Source organism: Tenrec ecaudatus, chromosome 5 (genome assembly GCF_050624435.1).
Source record: "Tenrec ecaudatus isolate mTenEca1 chromosome 5, mTenEca1.hap1, whole genome shotgun sequence".
Lineage (NCBI taxonomy): Eukaryota > Metazoa > Chordata > Mammalia > Afrosoricida > Tenrecidae > Tenrec > Tenrec ecaudatus.
Window position 1 is genome coordinate 152,437,248 of NC_134534.1, and position 15,136 is coordinate 152,452,383.

Here is a 15,136-nt window from a genome sequence, read left to right on the forward strand (position 1 = left end):
TAAACAAAAGTGAGGTGCTAGAGCCACAATGGTGTTCACAGCTGCATTTAGTTTTCCTACATAAGGCCAGAAACAATGTGTGACCCTAAACCCATTATCCCACACCCAAATTATATTTAGCAGTTTGGTTTCAACTATTTTCACAAAGTTTGAATAAGCACAGCTGAGACATCAACACGTAACATGTCAGATGTAAAGCGGCATACAACAGATGCACGTTGAGAAATCACAGCAATGCAGGACATAACAGGAGAATATATACCAACTATATTTATAGTGTGTGGTTACTACTGTGGGAAGGTTTCTTATGAGTTCTAGGTTCAAACTAGATGTATACTCAAGTTAAGCTTCTAAACACTCTCTAAACATCTATAAAATGGAATTCAATGAACCAGGTGATTTCTAATAAGTCCATTTCAGATCCCCAAACGTCCAGGAATCCAACATTTCAGACCTTCAAAGCCCAGGAAAATTTTTGTAATGGTGAAACAGCAATGGTATTCAACAGGTCAAGATGAACACAGAACTAAAGAGTATTATATGAATTGCCAAAAAATTTAAAATCTATACCTCTGCAGAACAGGAAAGAAAATATTTAACCTTTTCAGGATTGGTTTTCAGCTTTGTGTATTTGTTGAAACAAGGCTTGCAGCAATGGAAGGCATTTTGAATGAAATGGAAAAAAAGACAAGATGGCTCTTGATACAATTAGTTGGGCACATAGATACTGAAGTGAGGAGACCATTTCAAATTCATGAAGTGACACAGGCTCCAACCAGATGGCAGCATGCACTGGAAGTGGGGTCGCAAGTCCACACTGGACCTTACATATTGATAACGAGGGGGCACTGGTAGATAGCTGCTGCTTTGCTGGAAACATTCCCGAGCTAACACACACAGATTCAAGATGTCAGCTTTAAAGCCTCCACATTCCCCTGTTTAATATGGCATTTTGTATTATATACAATAATCAAAACTTGAAACAAACGAAAAGAACTTTAGTCAAACTCCCCTTCCTCCTCCAGCTTTATTGGATAGTTTAAAATTACATTTCTATTTTCTAGGACTTCAGTTGCTTTTTCCATCTGACTTTTAAAAACTGATTACAGTAAATGAAACACAGTTGTCTAAGTGATATAGTATACAAAAATAACATCTTGATTTCTGTGAAAATGCATTTCTTTGCAATTCCTGAACAAGCTCCAAATTATGCTAACTCTGAGTATCGATGTTTACTCTGGGCTTTAGATTTAAGTCTTTAAGGAAAAAAATGTGTTCTCAACCTTTGCCTTCACCATGTATATGATTACTCGGCATCAACTCTGTGATGAAGTTGTTCCTGTTTAGATTTTTATCCTGGGTTCTCTCTCACACAGTCATGTTTTTCTTTGTTTACTCCCACTCAACTGTATGTTCTATGTAGGGCCTGATGCAGATGTTACTTGATGTTACAGCTACTGAGGTCAGACAATCCAAGGCCGTCATAATGCTAAAATTAAAGTTATTATAGAAGTTCATAGACACTTCCAAAATTGGTTTTATCTCCTACATGGGAACATCTCAAGAGACCCAGCATGGGCCTACTGGTCTGCCTCTTCCGCGTTCATTAATCCCTTATTCACCAGTGGCACGGAAAGGGGGTTCTTTAACAAAGCATTATACATAACACCTCTACCAAACTAAACATAAACTTTTTTTGTAGTTAAATGCAGAAAGTCGATTTTTTTTTTTCCACCCCTTTCCTCCTTTTACACGGCAAGTAAAGCTCACTGGCCTGGGAGGAGCCTCTATCTGCCAACCTTTGGCCAGTGAAGAGGATTCAGAGAAAAGAATACAACCATCAATCAGAAAAAGGAGGGGCGACAAAGGAAAATAATTAAGCTGTAGCCTCAATTGTGCATTCCCGTGCAAGGTGCCCTGACTCGCCACAGCGGTAGCAGTTGACTTCGCTCGTCTTGCTGCAGTTGATGGCTACATGACCAGTTTCACCACACCTAAAAGAGGAAATTAAAAGAATTTTCTCATTGGTAAAAATATGACAGTCAATTGGGGGTGGGGGACATATACTATGCAAAGCAGACGTGTTTTTCTGTTTCGGACAACAAAACCTACTTTTAATCTCTACATTTGAGGGTAGATAGTGATAGACGGAGGAATTAGAGAACTACTTGCAATCGTATAGCTTAAACCATAAAATTAATTTTTTTCCCCATTAAGACATTAAGCTTCTGGTGAAACTTTTATTACAAAGTAATGTCTAATAGGGTTTCGCAGTTGTCTGTCAAACTTAAATAACTACACTTTAAATATGTGGAGTTTATCTTATGTGACATTCACAAACTCCAAAGACGGTTTAAGTGTATATATATAAATTAAAAAACTACAAAAGCAATCTCAGGAAATGGACAGGAGACTGCCATAGGGCATCACAAATTGGCTGGCTGGTTGTGTATTGTTCTTTTTATGAGGAGGAGGTAATCTGTGGAAGCTTCATATTATTTTAATGTTCATATGTATTTTTAAAACACAAAGAAATCCCGTGGTTGTACAGCCTGTCCAAATGCCATAAGGTACAAGCAATCCTGGCAGAACACGAACTACTGTGCAGGTAAGGTGCTGATCATGAATGCTGAAACTACTCTATTTGCTCTCATTAAAGTTTAATGGGATGTATGTATCAATCTACATACAGGGTCCGTTTATCTATACAGAATTCATCTTTATAGAAAAATTTGCAATGTTTTCTTCAGCAATATTTTAATAACTTACCTGTAACACTTCACTTTGGTGCAGTCTTTTTGAATGTGTCCAAATTCTCCGCAAGAGTAGCACTTCTGCTCATCAGCATGGTCACAGTCACGAGCCAGGTGACCTGGTTTGCCACAGTTGTAGCAACACTGCTCTCGCTCTCTCTTGGGCTCCTTGCAGTCCTTGGCAATGTGACCGCCTCTACCGCAGTTATAGCAGGCTTCAACAATAACGAAAGGAAGCAGACCAAGACTATAAAACCTCCCTCAAATATTTTAAACCAGACAACATGGAACCTCAAAGTGGAAAAGTCCTTCCCAGTGCCACACCACAGCGCGAGAAGAAAGGGTTAAACACTTACCATCCTCCTGAAGATCACAATCCTTGGCAAGATGACCAGACTCACCGCAACGATAACAGATGTCTGGGAGAGAAGAGGAAACAAACTGGAAACCTATTATAGGCCAAAAGGAGTGAAAAGGGGATAATTAGACTAGTCTTGACACCAGTGAATATTGAGATACTCAATTTTTTAAAACTCAACAAAATACCTCTATCCGAGGTAAAACCACCTCTGCCACGGCTTCTCATTCCACGACCACGGCCTCCTCCAGTAGGGCACTCCCGGGCCCAGTGGCCAGATCGCCCACATTTGAAGCATTCGTTGCTGCTCATGGCTGCAGTTAGGGTTCCTAAATATTAAAGATATTAGACGTTAAACTACCTACACCTTTTACATATTGTTTCGAAAAAACAGTATGTAAGTGTACTCTCATAAGAATTACAGAGAGTCTGAAGTTCTACTCTGTAACACATGAATTGGCATTAATTCAATGGCAATGGGTTACACCAGATGCAATACCCACTTCTCCTCCCTGGTCAAATTTTCTTACAGTCTTTGATCCTTCAAACTGGTAAAATTGACATATAAATCAATACAGTTCTTAGAGGAATAGAATTACAGGGCTAGTGTCAATGCGCTATTTAATTGGAAATTCATACTATTTCATTCTAGGTCCAATCCACTGGATGTATTTTAAAATACCATTTTACTGACATATAATGCACATATCACACAATTCAATCCCATCAAGATCTGTACTATCATCACCACAATCAGTTTAGAACATTTTCTTCATCTTTGTACTCATCGTCTGGGTGTACTGTACCTTCAGAGTTACATTCTACTAGCTTTATTTTGGGCAACTATCGTTCCTAAAATTTCGAATAACCCAAACCAATGGAGTGATAGTACAGAGTGAGGGGCCAAAAGTAATGTTATCTCTGTAATCTTAGCACCTAATACAGTGCTAAGTACATGTGAGTATCCAAATGTTTGCTAATTGGTTTAGGGAAGATGAATAAGCTTAAAACATTAGAAAAATGATCAAACACTGGACCTGAGAGCTCAGAATCAGGGGTTAAGGTCAATTCGGCCCAAAGAAAACATTGCATATCTAACTGGGGTCTTAAAAGATTAAGATGAACCACAGAAAATAGAGCTCAGAGTCATCCTTTGGGCCATCTGATGGAATTCACCTCCTCTGCTCAAAAGGGCAGCATTTTCCCAAGGACAAAGTTCAGAAGGAATGGAACCAGGAAAAACAGGGAGGAAAGTCCACCAATGTGTGCTTGTTATCAATGACATGAAACAGACGTGCATGAATTGCTGAACAGATAATCAATTTACTGTCAACCTGCAGTCAATTCACAATATTAAATAATATAAACCAAAATGCTAGTTGGGACATCTTTTCTATTCTCCCTTCATCTCCTCCTGCTCCTAAACTATAAGCTTCCATTTAAAACACAGCTACAAAGATTTTTTAAAAATATATAGCACATGAAAATTGAAGCGTCCCCTAAATCAAATGGATTTTTCGCTTCTTATATGAATAGGATAAACTTCTGGTCTAATGGATTTTAAATGTACAATAACTAGAAACAACCTAATAATTGGACTTTTTTAAAAAATCAACAAAATTAGTCAGTCTCTTGCACAAATGCCTGAATGGCTCTCAGAAAAATGGCAAGCCTTTACTGTCTCATCGCTGAAGTATAGAGAAAATAGTAACTGAAAAAACTTTCCTTCAGTTTCAAAGTTTTTATTGTCAAGTACTTTTAAGATTCCAATAATACTATGACTTTAAATCGCAGGAATAAAATTTTCAGAGAAATCAACTTTTGCCATGTACTATTTGTATTATAAAAAATCAGGTATGACTAAGAGTTTGGGGGATTAAAATATATATAGAGTTCAGTGGTTTCAGATGTATATTCAGCAAGAGATTAAAATGCATTTACAGAATCTGAGGTTAAGTTTGCTCTGTAGCCATTCTTAGATGATTATTAGTGGTTCGTATTCTCAATTACATGAGGTGCCAGTCTCTACCAAAGAGAACAGTTAAGGTTTAAAAAAAAGTTTTTAGATCATGAAACAAATATTACTCCAGAGTGATGACCACCTTTAGAAAAAAACAAACACTAAATAGTCAAAAAGTTATTCTAAAGTAAAGATGTAATGGTAAGAGGTCAGGGAAAGTAGAGTACTAGAAATGGTATAACCAGAGGGAATGAATGAGAATGACTCACTGAAAAAGTGACCACTATCACTGAATAATGTACGTAAAAATTACTGATTAGAACTTAATTGGCCGTGGAGCCTCTCATTTTAAACACTGTACTTCAAAATTCTCCAGATAACTGCTCATGACATCTCTTCTTCCCATCCTGATTTTTTGTCACTTTGAATCTTCACCAGTTTAACCAGTCATTTCAGCTTTTTAACTATTTAAAAACCCCAGAAATTACCATACTTTCCAATTAAGCAGCTTATCTTTTAACAAGGAGTCCTGGTACTACAGTGACTCAAACCCATCAGCTGTTCAGGGGGAACAGGGCTTCTGCCCCCATAAAAGATTTATGGCCTGAGCAAGGTGGAGGGCAGTAGAATTGCCTCCATGGTAGAGTTTTGCTTCGGTATTTTAGAAAAGACCAATGCCATGCTGACAATCCAGTACCCAATATGCATTTCTAGTGCTAAGGAAACGACAGTTTCCACCATAATCTCTCCCTTCACACTTCCTTTAAAAAAAAGGTGCTCTTGTTTAACAAAGAAAAACAATGTTAAAATGTATCATTGCACGTTATCACTAAAATCAAAGTTGGTAGTTATAATTTTAGGTTTACCTTTGACATAGAAATACTTAATGATAAATTTATTAAGAATTGATTAGCCAATCTCACGTTCCTTTTCCACAAAATTTTGTTTCCTGCTCACCTCTATTTGTAGGACCTACCTCCAAAGTGGGGGAGGGGGTATCGGGCAGGGAGTCACAGGAAAAGAACTATTTCTGGTAGGGAGACAATTGGCCAAAATGACATTTCTGATTAAGCAAAATCTAGTAGTTCCTAACTCCCAACTGAAAGCTGGTTTAAACTGTTATCATTTGACCATCAACTATAAAGTACATTTAGAAAAAAAAAGTATTTCTTCTCTCCATTTGGCTACAGAACAATCTAGTTACTACTTGTTATTCTGAGAAAAAGTAACAGCTCAGTGGTATAGGCAGAACTTCATATATTTTAACAGAAGAGTTTTGAATGTTCCTTAGCCCATCAGCAAATTTCAGCCATCTAATTGTTTCTGAAAGCAAGTTAAAAACAAAGTAAAACAAGTATTAAATAAAAGGGGAAAATTAATGACTACCATCCCAATGGCACACGCTTTTAAGATGTCTTTCCAGTGATTTTTATCATATATGTATGCAACCTGCCGTCTCCATTTTCACCAAGCCAATCATACAGTGAATCAGCTGGTCTATACTTTCAGGCCACCCTTGATAAAGGAGTACAGGCCTAACTGGGATATTTGGGGCTCTTTCCAGAACAATGTAATAAAACAAAAACCACAATAAAGCCAGTCACACCAATTTTCTGGTTTCTCAGTACATGTAAAACTTTTATTTATTTATACTACACTGGTTGTCGTCTATTAAGTATGTAACTGCATTATGGAAAATTTTGAGATACTGTGACAATTACCAAAAATGTAATATAGACACTAAGTTGAGTACATGTTGTTGGAAAAATGGCGCCAAGAGATGAACTCATGGAAAGGTTGCCACAAACCTTACTTGTAAAACACAGTTACTATCAGGGAAGCACAATAAAAAAGGTATGCAGGCATACAAATGTTCATGTGGCAGCTTCAAAAGCTCATGGAAAAAAAACTATCGCCTTTTAATCTCATTTTCCACCAACTTTTTGCAGTATTCTTTTTAGGAAAACAATCTTCTTTCAAGAATTTCAGGCAGTAAGGCAAAACAACTCTGAGCTGAGAATTATGGCTCCACAACTGCTCTTGGCTGAAATTTTGTCCTTGTCCCTGCCCCCGCCTCCACCTGTCACAATCATTTCCAACTTACAAGGGCCAACTTAAATGCCAATTCTATAAAAGAACCTGACCACATCATCCAGTCTGGAACTCTCCTATCAAGACCCAGAGAGCTTTGTTAGCATCTGATGGCACTGTCACAATGCTTTTATCATGGTCCTTGGGGTAGAAACCAACTCATTCACTTTTGAGCCATCACCAAGCCAATTTAAATAAAAAACTCAGTACCACCAGAGTCAATTCTGACATGGTACAGAATACAAATGCAACTATGGGTTTCTGAAACTTCTTTCTTGTTATTAACCTTGTGAATAGCAGACCAATGCAGTTTCCACTACAGCACCAGAGCTCCCTTGAAGCAACATAGCACCCCATTATTTTTGACAGCCGTGAAGTATTTCAATTACTTCTTTCAGTCTAGAGGAAGGGGGGGTGTAATTGTCATTTGCTGAATGAAACCAATTGTGTTATCTTTTATAGGCCAAAAACACTACCAAGAATTCTTGTTACCATGCCCAAGAGCTACTACACCATTATTCTAAATAATGGTGCCAACGTAAGTGCTCCTCAGTTAAATCAAAGGTTTGAATCCAAAACCGGGCCAGGTCATTTCCTCCCAAAAAGCCAACCACTGAAAACCCCATGGAGCAGTTCTACTTGGACACACATGGGGTACTCCTACGTGGAAGTCAACTTGACAGCTGGTTTTTCTTGTTAGGTATTCATGGTTCACTCTCTGAAAACTCTTACCACCTTCCTGAAATCATAGGTAATATTGTTTTATTTTTAGAGACTATGACTGACTGCTTTTCAGAGGGATTAAGGACCAACTCTAAAGATAGTCCTAACTTAAAAATGACCCAAAACAGCATTAACTTACTTCCACTCCTATTCATTTTGGAATGCCAATTGGTAATAAAGCTAAGATTAGGAGAAACAAGGGCAAAACTGTGTTGAATTTAATAAAAACCTGCATTTTATAAATCTTCATTTGGCTGAGAATGTTCACCCGCTGTTCCTATTGACCCAAAAAAAACTCACATCCTGTGAGTGGAATCTGAGTCACAGGAACCTGACTGGGTTTCTCCAGGAGGTAAACTTTAGAAATGCAGATTTTTCTCCTGTGGACCTTTTATAGCCCAACGTCCTTGTGAAGAACTCCTTCACAAGCAAATAGATCTTAATAATTATTGTAGTTTAAAAAAATTAATTTTAATAAGCTCTACAAACATCAATGTCAGGTGTTTTCACTGTTTAATGCAGGAAGCAAAAGGTACATGCCCAATCAAAAACTTCCCCAAGTGTCTATGACCTTTATATATCTCCACCCAGATGTTAAGATTGCGTAGAGGTGGACTTTGATAAGCACTCAGGCCAGCACGTAGAGAAGAGCAGGCTGAGAGTGGTGCTAACGCTGCATATACTCTGAAATCTCATCTCCTGATGGCTGAAACCTGGTGATTTCCAAACAGATCCAAATTTCAACTACCAGAAATCAGGTACTTATTCTGGTTTTCAAGTTTCTTGTTTATTAAATTTTCATGACACAAACTTCACTCCAGAAAGAGCCTTGGTGTGAGCACTAAACAAAGAAGCCAAGATAAGAATTCAGAATTGTATTGTAGTCTTATTTTCCAACATTCAGGTCAAAAATGCAGGCAATGAAAAATGTGGTTAATTTTTAAAAATCGTTTTATTGACTTAATTCACATACCATACACTTCAATTAGTTCCAGAACATTTTCTTCCTTCTTTTACTTATTAGCTCCCCATTTCCCTATCCCCAATAACCCAGTTAATTGCTAGAGATTTACCTTTCCTGGTTTTCATATACTGGAAAAATAACCAAAAAAAACTCAGCAAAAAGCCACCACCCCAAGAAACCTCACCAGCATGAGCACGTAGTTACTAAAATATTGTCCAGTACCATGTTGGCACACTAAATGAAGCTAAATGATGACCAAAAAGGTGGCAAAGTCCACTAGTTTTACTGGGTGTGCTGGTAGGCCAGCATGGTGCTTTGAGTTGGGGAACTCAGATCTTGGGGAAATACTAGCAAAGCCCTGAAAAGTAACTCAAACCAAACCCACCGCCATTTAATCAATGACTCAGAGTGAGACCCTTTAGGACACAGCAGAGCTAGCTGCTTGGTGGGTTTCTGAAAATGTTAACTCTTTAAGGAAGTAGAAAGCCTACTTTCCCTATAGGACCAGACAGCTAGTTTTGAACTGCTGACATTAGGTCAACAGCCCATAGCTCACTATGACACTCTTTTCCTGTAGAAAAACAAGTACAACAAATAGGAAAACAGAGAATAGGTACACCTTTTACTTTGCTAATAACTATATCCTCAACTTTCCTATTGTTTATTTTAAATATTTCCCTAGGATAAAGGACCCTAGTGGTGTAGTGGACAAAATACAAGGTAGGGAGTTCAAACCCATTTATTATGTCAAGAGGCTCACGAAGATTTCTAGTCTAGGGAACCTCACAAGCTCTCCTTTGTCCTGTAGAGTTGCTCTGAGTTGGGATGGACTCAATAGAATGCCTCCATTCCACAGGAGCTATATGGTCATTTTGTTCATTGGCACTCATTTTTAATCAAGTAGTACTAGAATTAAAAAATTCACTGGCTTTGTTTTAGTACCAAAAAGTGTAGTAGTTACTGGTATTAATAAAGGCAAATAGCATCAACATGCTTTGAAATGATGGGAAAATATCATTTACAGGAGAATACCACACACCAAGTTCACGATAAAGTCACTAAGGCATTACAACTATTCAAGTAATATAAAATGCATGTTCATTTTAACACACAAGATCGTTTGTTCTGTAGTTCCCTTTAGATAGGAAAAAAATCAAAATAGAACTGATTACTTAAAAATATAATTACGATATAACTCTGAATTTATTCATATAATACCGTTTTGTTTTCCCAGATTTTAAGTTGAAAAAGCATGTGGGGGGAGGGGCACCAATACCAAGGGCTAGAAAAGAATGATGGCAACAGATGTACAAATATGCTTGATACAATTGATATATGGATTGCTGAGTTAAGAGTCCCAAAATAAAATCTATTTTAAAAAGAGGGAGGGAGCCCAAATGCATCACCACAGTGCCAAAAAACCGAACCTGATTTCACTTTACTACCCTCATTTGTAATTAGGGAATGAAAGCACTGTAGCACTTGCTCAACCTCTAAGCAATATCCTACTTAAAACAGATTTTAGTGGCCAAAGGCTCATTCTATTACTTCAGTAGTTTTCCCAACAGGAAGCTATATAGTTTACTACTGGAATCTTCCAATGGCATTTCCTTTGGCAATACATTTGTTAACCGCCAGACTAGTTTTATAAAGTGATACAACATGGGAGAGTGTTGACGTAGCAGACCAAGATCACTGGCACCAGTCTCTGGGTTCTCCACTTACTGTCAGGAGACTAGGAAGAAGCCAGATTTAAAAAAAATTTTTTATTAAAGGTTTTAAATAACTCTCACTCCTGCAGCAAGAGAAACATCTCTGTCAAGTTTTATGCCAACAGAGCAATCACTTCATTTATTAAAGTGTAGTTCTATTGCTGTTAAGCACAATTTGGTACATTGCCATCTATATGCGGCATATATTAAATTTTTAAAGGATTCAAATAGTTACAAAACCTTAAAAAAAACCACTGCCTGTGACTGTAAAAACTAGTATAAAGAAATATGCCTTGGTATTCCAGATTTAGTACTAAACAATTTACAGAGTCTGCACATCTGTTTGTGATATAATAATATGAAAAGAATGTGGACTTTCTGGATCTAAGGACTCAAGTTTTCAAATGTAACTGAGATAACACACACGGGGAGGTATTTTTCAAAAGTACACAGAAAACATTTTATTGCAATTTTCACAGGAACCCTTTGAAGCCCCCTTGTATGGCTAATTTTCTTTTTTAGTCACCAACTAACTGCAATTCAGAAACGTTTTAAAGTTCCTAATTCCACCCTTGAAAATCAAAGTATTCATTTTATATTTCAGAACAGAGCTTAGTCGCGACAAAAATAAAGGTCACAAACTACCCAGGCATTTTTTATTTGTTTGATAAGATGTACTCAGAGTAATTCTTTAGAAAGATTAACAACAAACTTTTGCTGGGGGAGAAAAAGCCCGAAGAGCAATGACCACATTTTAGGCATCTTTCTAAAAGCCCTCAAAACTTTATACTCAATACATGGTGCTTGGAGAAATGATTAACACGAGGCTAATTTAAATTCAAAGGTCAGTTTATCTAAGGTTGCATCATACACTGAGGAGAGCCCACTTTTAAAAAACTTTAAAACTCTAATTTGGCGCAAGGTGAGGATCCTTTTACTTGAAACAAAAAAAATTTTTTTAAAGAGCGAACCCCAGACTCTCTTAGGCTGTATATAAAGCCCGACACACCCTACCTTAAGTCAATAGACAATTATTTAACTTTTTTCCCTCAAGCTCATCACCACCACCACCAGACCTGTTCACTTCCTTTGAAACTACCCTGTGGCTGAGGCCATGTGGTTAGCATGTGGCTACAACGATGTCTTACCCATAATAAAATCAACACCCAAGCCCAAATGTGGGAGATTATGCCATCCAAAAATAGGTTTCTACGTTATGGAAAATCGAAACGAAGGCTGGCTAATTAAGCTTCACATCTTACTTTCTGGATTAAATTGTAGTCGCTTAATTAACTCAAGAAATAAAAGCCTACTGCGGCTGTAAAATGTTTTGGAGGTTTGGAAAATTCGGTTTTTTTTCCCGGGGGGGGGGGGAGATGGAATTTTAACGGCCCTGTTTATTTCCCGAAAATGGATTCTTTGAGGCCCTTTACGAATGGCTACGTAGGACAATTAACTTGTGAACATTAGGATGACGATAGCGGTCAAGCACAGATAAAATGGAATTCCAAAGGCTCAAGGCTTTCGGGGGCGCGTACAGACACCCCAACACAAGGACTTCTTCCAAGACCCTTCCTTCTAAACCCACCTGAACTCTCGTCTGGGCACATGGCCCGCCAGGCCCACTACCCCGGCACATGGCCTGCCCAAGGCTTCCCCATCCCCCTCCATCCGCATGTCGGGGCCTTTTCCCACCACACAGCCCACTTCCAGAAAGTTCCCGCCAAATTAACCCTCAGTCCCTCACTCAGCGACCCCCCCCAAGGCCCAGAGCCCCAGCCCCAAGGGCGCACAGGCCTGCCGGAACCTCGCCGACTGTAAGCCTACGGCCTGGGGCGCGGCCCGGGCTCTCGGCGAGGCCCAGACGCGCGGAGGTCAACCCCCCAGGAAAGAAGCAAGGGCAGGAAGGCCGCCCGACTGCGGCGGGCCCAAACCCTGCGCCCGTGGCGGCCGTGGCAGCCGAGTTCCCCGCCTGACGCAGCAGTCGTGCAGGCCAAAGTGCGGCCGCCATCGCCGTCTCACCCTCCCTACCCCCCTGTCGCAGCGGGCCGACGGCCGCCCCACGACCCCCCCAGCCTGGAACCCCCACTCCGGGCCCTCACCTTCGGCGTCTGAGTGTGTCCGCGGCGGCGGAGGCTCGGACGCAGCCCGGGTGAAAGCGGCTCTCAAGGTAGAGGCTGTTTATTTTCAGGGTCCTTGCCTGCGCCACACGCGGGTCTGCACACGGCACCACACACGCCGCTGCGCACGGCTCTCTCCGCCTCGCCCACGCAGCCAATCAGCGCGTGGGGCCTGGCTGTCCAATCAGAGCTACCGCGCAGAGGGCCACCCTGCCCCAGCGCCGCGCGGGGCCCGCCTCCTCTTCCGTGCGCGGCGGCCACGGCGGCCTTTCCCACTGTGCCCCGCGCGCGGCCTTTCCCGCCTGGGGACCGCCCGCCCAGCCCCACCCCGGGACGGGACCGAGTGGGCGGGGGGCGTTGGGCTTCCGGCGGCGGCTCGATGGGCCCCAACGGAGACCGGCTCCCCGCGGGGGAGGGGGCGTGGACGACGAGCGCGGCCGGAGAAAGGATGTCTGTGGAGTCCCGGAGATGGCGCAAAGCCGATCCCTTTTCCCTTGGACTCCGGAGAAGCCGTCCTCCACCCGGGCCCCACTGCTTGACCAACCTTTTGAGCCAGGCCGGGTTTCCCAGTACCCACGTCTAAGTTCGTTAACAATTCGTGTCAGTTAGTCGTGGAGAACCGAAGAAGAAGAGACGCGTTTGAATTGTGGTGCTGGCGAAAAGTGTTTGAACAGTACTATAGTCGGCCAAACGAAGAACTCTGTCCTGGAAGAAGTGCAGTCAGAATGTTCCTTAGAAACCAGGAGGGCGAGACGTGGTCACATGCAGGACATGTCCGGAGAGACTAGTCCCTGCAGAAGGACATGATGACAGGTAGAGGGGCAGTGGAAAAAGGAAGGCCCTGGACAGGCTGAGTGACCCGGGGGTTGCAACAATGGGCGCAGTGTCATTGTGAGGATGCCGCCTGACTGGCAGTGGTTGGTTCTGTGAGCCGAACTGACCCCGTGACACCTAGCAACACGAAGTCATGAAGGCTGTTTGGAGGCCTTGGTGTTGCCGCTCTCCAGGCCGGATGCTGCATTCCTGCCACACACACACATCAGTACTTGCTGAGGGAACGGAGCGGCCGCTGGGATCGCGAAGATAGTACTTCTCTGTCTCTGTACAACCCTGTGGCCTGCTTAGCACATACATGACATTCCCTCGTATGTAAGGGGAAGATAGAGTCCCAGACAACCATTTGGCACTGCCTGGGCCACGTTCAGTAATAGCTTGTAATAGAGATTGGGGCTTTGTTTTTTTTTTTAAGTTTACGATAATTAAAACTGAAAAGCTCTGGCCAACCTGTTTAAATTGCTCAATATGAACTAAAGTATTCTAGAACATACATATGTTTTGTTTGTTTTTTAATCACAAACCTAGGGAAAAGAGCCTAAGTCTCAAATTCTAAGAGGCCCTGAAATTGCTAATCTCATACTAGGTTAATCATATCATGGTCCTTGTGGGCCACTTAATGACTTCCAAAGCCCTAATAGCCCCTGTCCTGCAAGATCCCCTGTATGAAGTCCCAGCTGGTTTGCCCACACCATGCCTGGAGAACCAGTTAAGAGTACTACAATCCAGAACGTTCAAATCTTCTTGCTTTTGTTGTTTTTTCCCCCCGTGAAAATGGGTTGCTAGGCCAAATAAGTTTAGGAACCTATGTTCTACAGGAGTCTGGGTGGTGTGGTGGTTACAACTTGGGCTGCGAATCGAGTTAGTAGTTCGAAACCACCAGCAGCTCCGTGGGCGAAAGAGTGAGTTTTCTACTCCCATAAACAGTTAACAGTTTTGGAAAGCCACAGGTGTCTCTATGAGTCAGAATTGACTGATGGCGTTGAGCAAGAGATGTCCTATAGTTAAACAAGTCAAGTATATAGAAGTAATGGAAACAATAAGATCTTTACTGTTTGGGAGTAGTAACAGCTAATGGCTCTTCTCTACTTGGTGTCTACTTTCCATGATTATTAATAGACCCAGACCGATCGTGAGGCATTATAAGAGTTTATGATGGGGTGTAACTACAGTAGTTCATACTACCTGGCTATGCCCTTGGGTAACATTTATTTCACCAGAGACGCTTTAAGGAAAAGCAAATCATTCAAAAGATAAGCAGCCAACTGGATTTGACGATAGACCTAAACTCACGGTCATCAAGTGGGTCCCTACTCCTGTTAAATCTAACCTCCCCTAGAAATGTGATTCTCTGCCCCTTTCCTCGCCCCTCCCCTCCCCTCCATTCAATGTTTAGAGCACCTTGCCCTTGAGAAACTTGCAGGATAGCAAGAACCGTAAGAAAGGATTGAATATCTTGAGAGAAGACCAGCCGAAATGCTATGATTCGGCAAAATTCAAGATTCCTTTAAATGGGCACCAATTGACCAGCAGTACCTGCCAACTCCTCACTTCTATCCAAATGCAATTCCATAGCACTTGCTTTCATTTCAACTGTTAAATTGATCTCAGATATCTTTCT

General features: G+C 41.1%; 1 protein-coding gene across 2 annotated transcripts; it reads right to left on the reverse strand.

Moving 5' to 3' along the window:
- Window positions 1-910: 910 nt before the first annotated feature.
- Window positions 911-12,821, reverse strand: CNBP (CCHC-type zinc finger nucleic acid binding protein). 2 transcript variants are annotated; one of them, XM_075550107.1, is made up of 5 exons: window positions 12,664-12,821; window positions 3,321-3,440; window positions 3,110-3,202; window positions 2,770-2,968; window positions 911-1,994 (listed from the first exon to the last, which is right to left on the reverse strand). In XM_075550107.1, exons 2-5 carry the CDS (start codon window positions 3,421-3,423, stop codon window positions 1,877-1,879), a joined length of 513 nt encoding a protein of 170 aa, XP_075406222.1. In that variant the 5' UTR covers window positions 3,424-3,440; window positions 12,664-12,821; the 3' UTR covers window positions 911-1,876. The 2 variants fall into 2 exon arrangements, with proteins under 2 accessions (XP_075406222.1, XP_075406221.1); XM_075550106.1 differs by having other exon boundaries at window positions 3,300-3,440.
- Window positions 12,822-15,136: the final 2,315 nt, after the last annotated feature.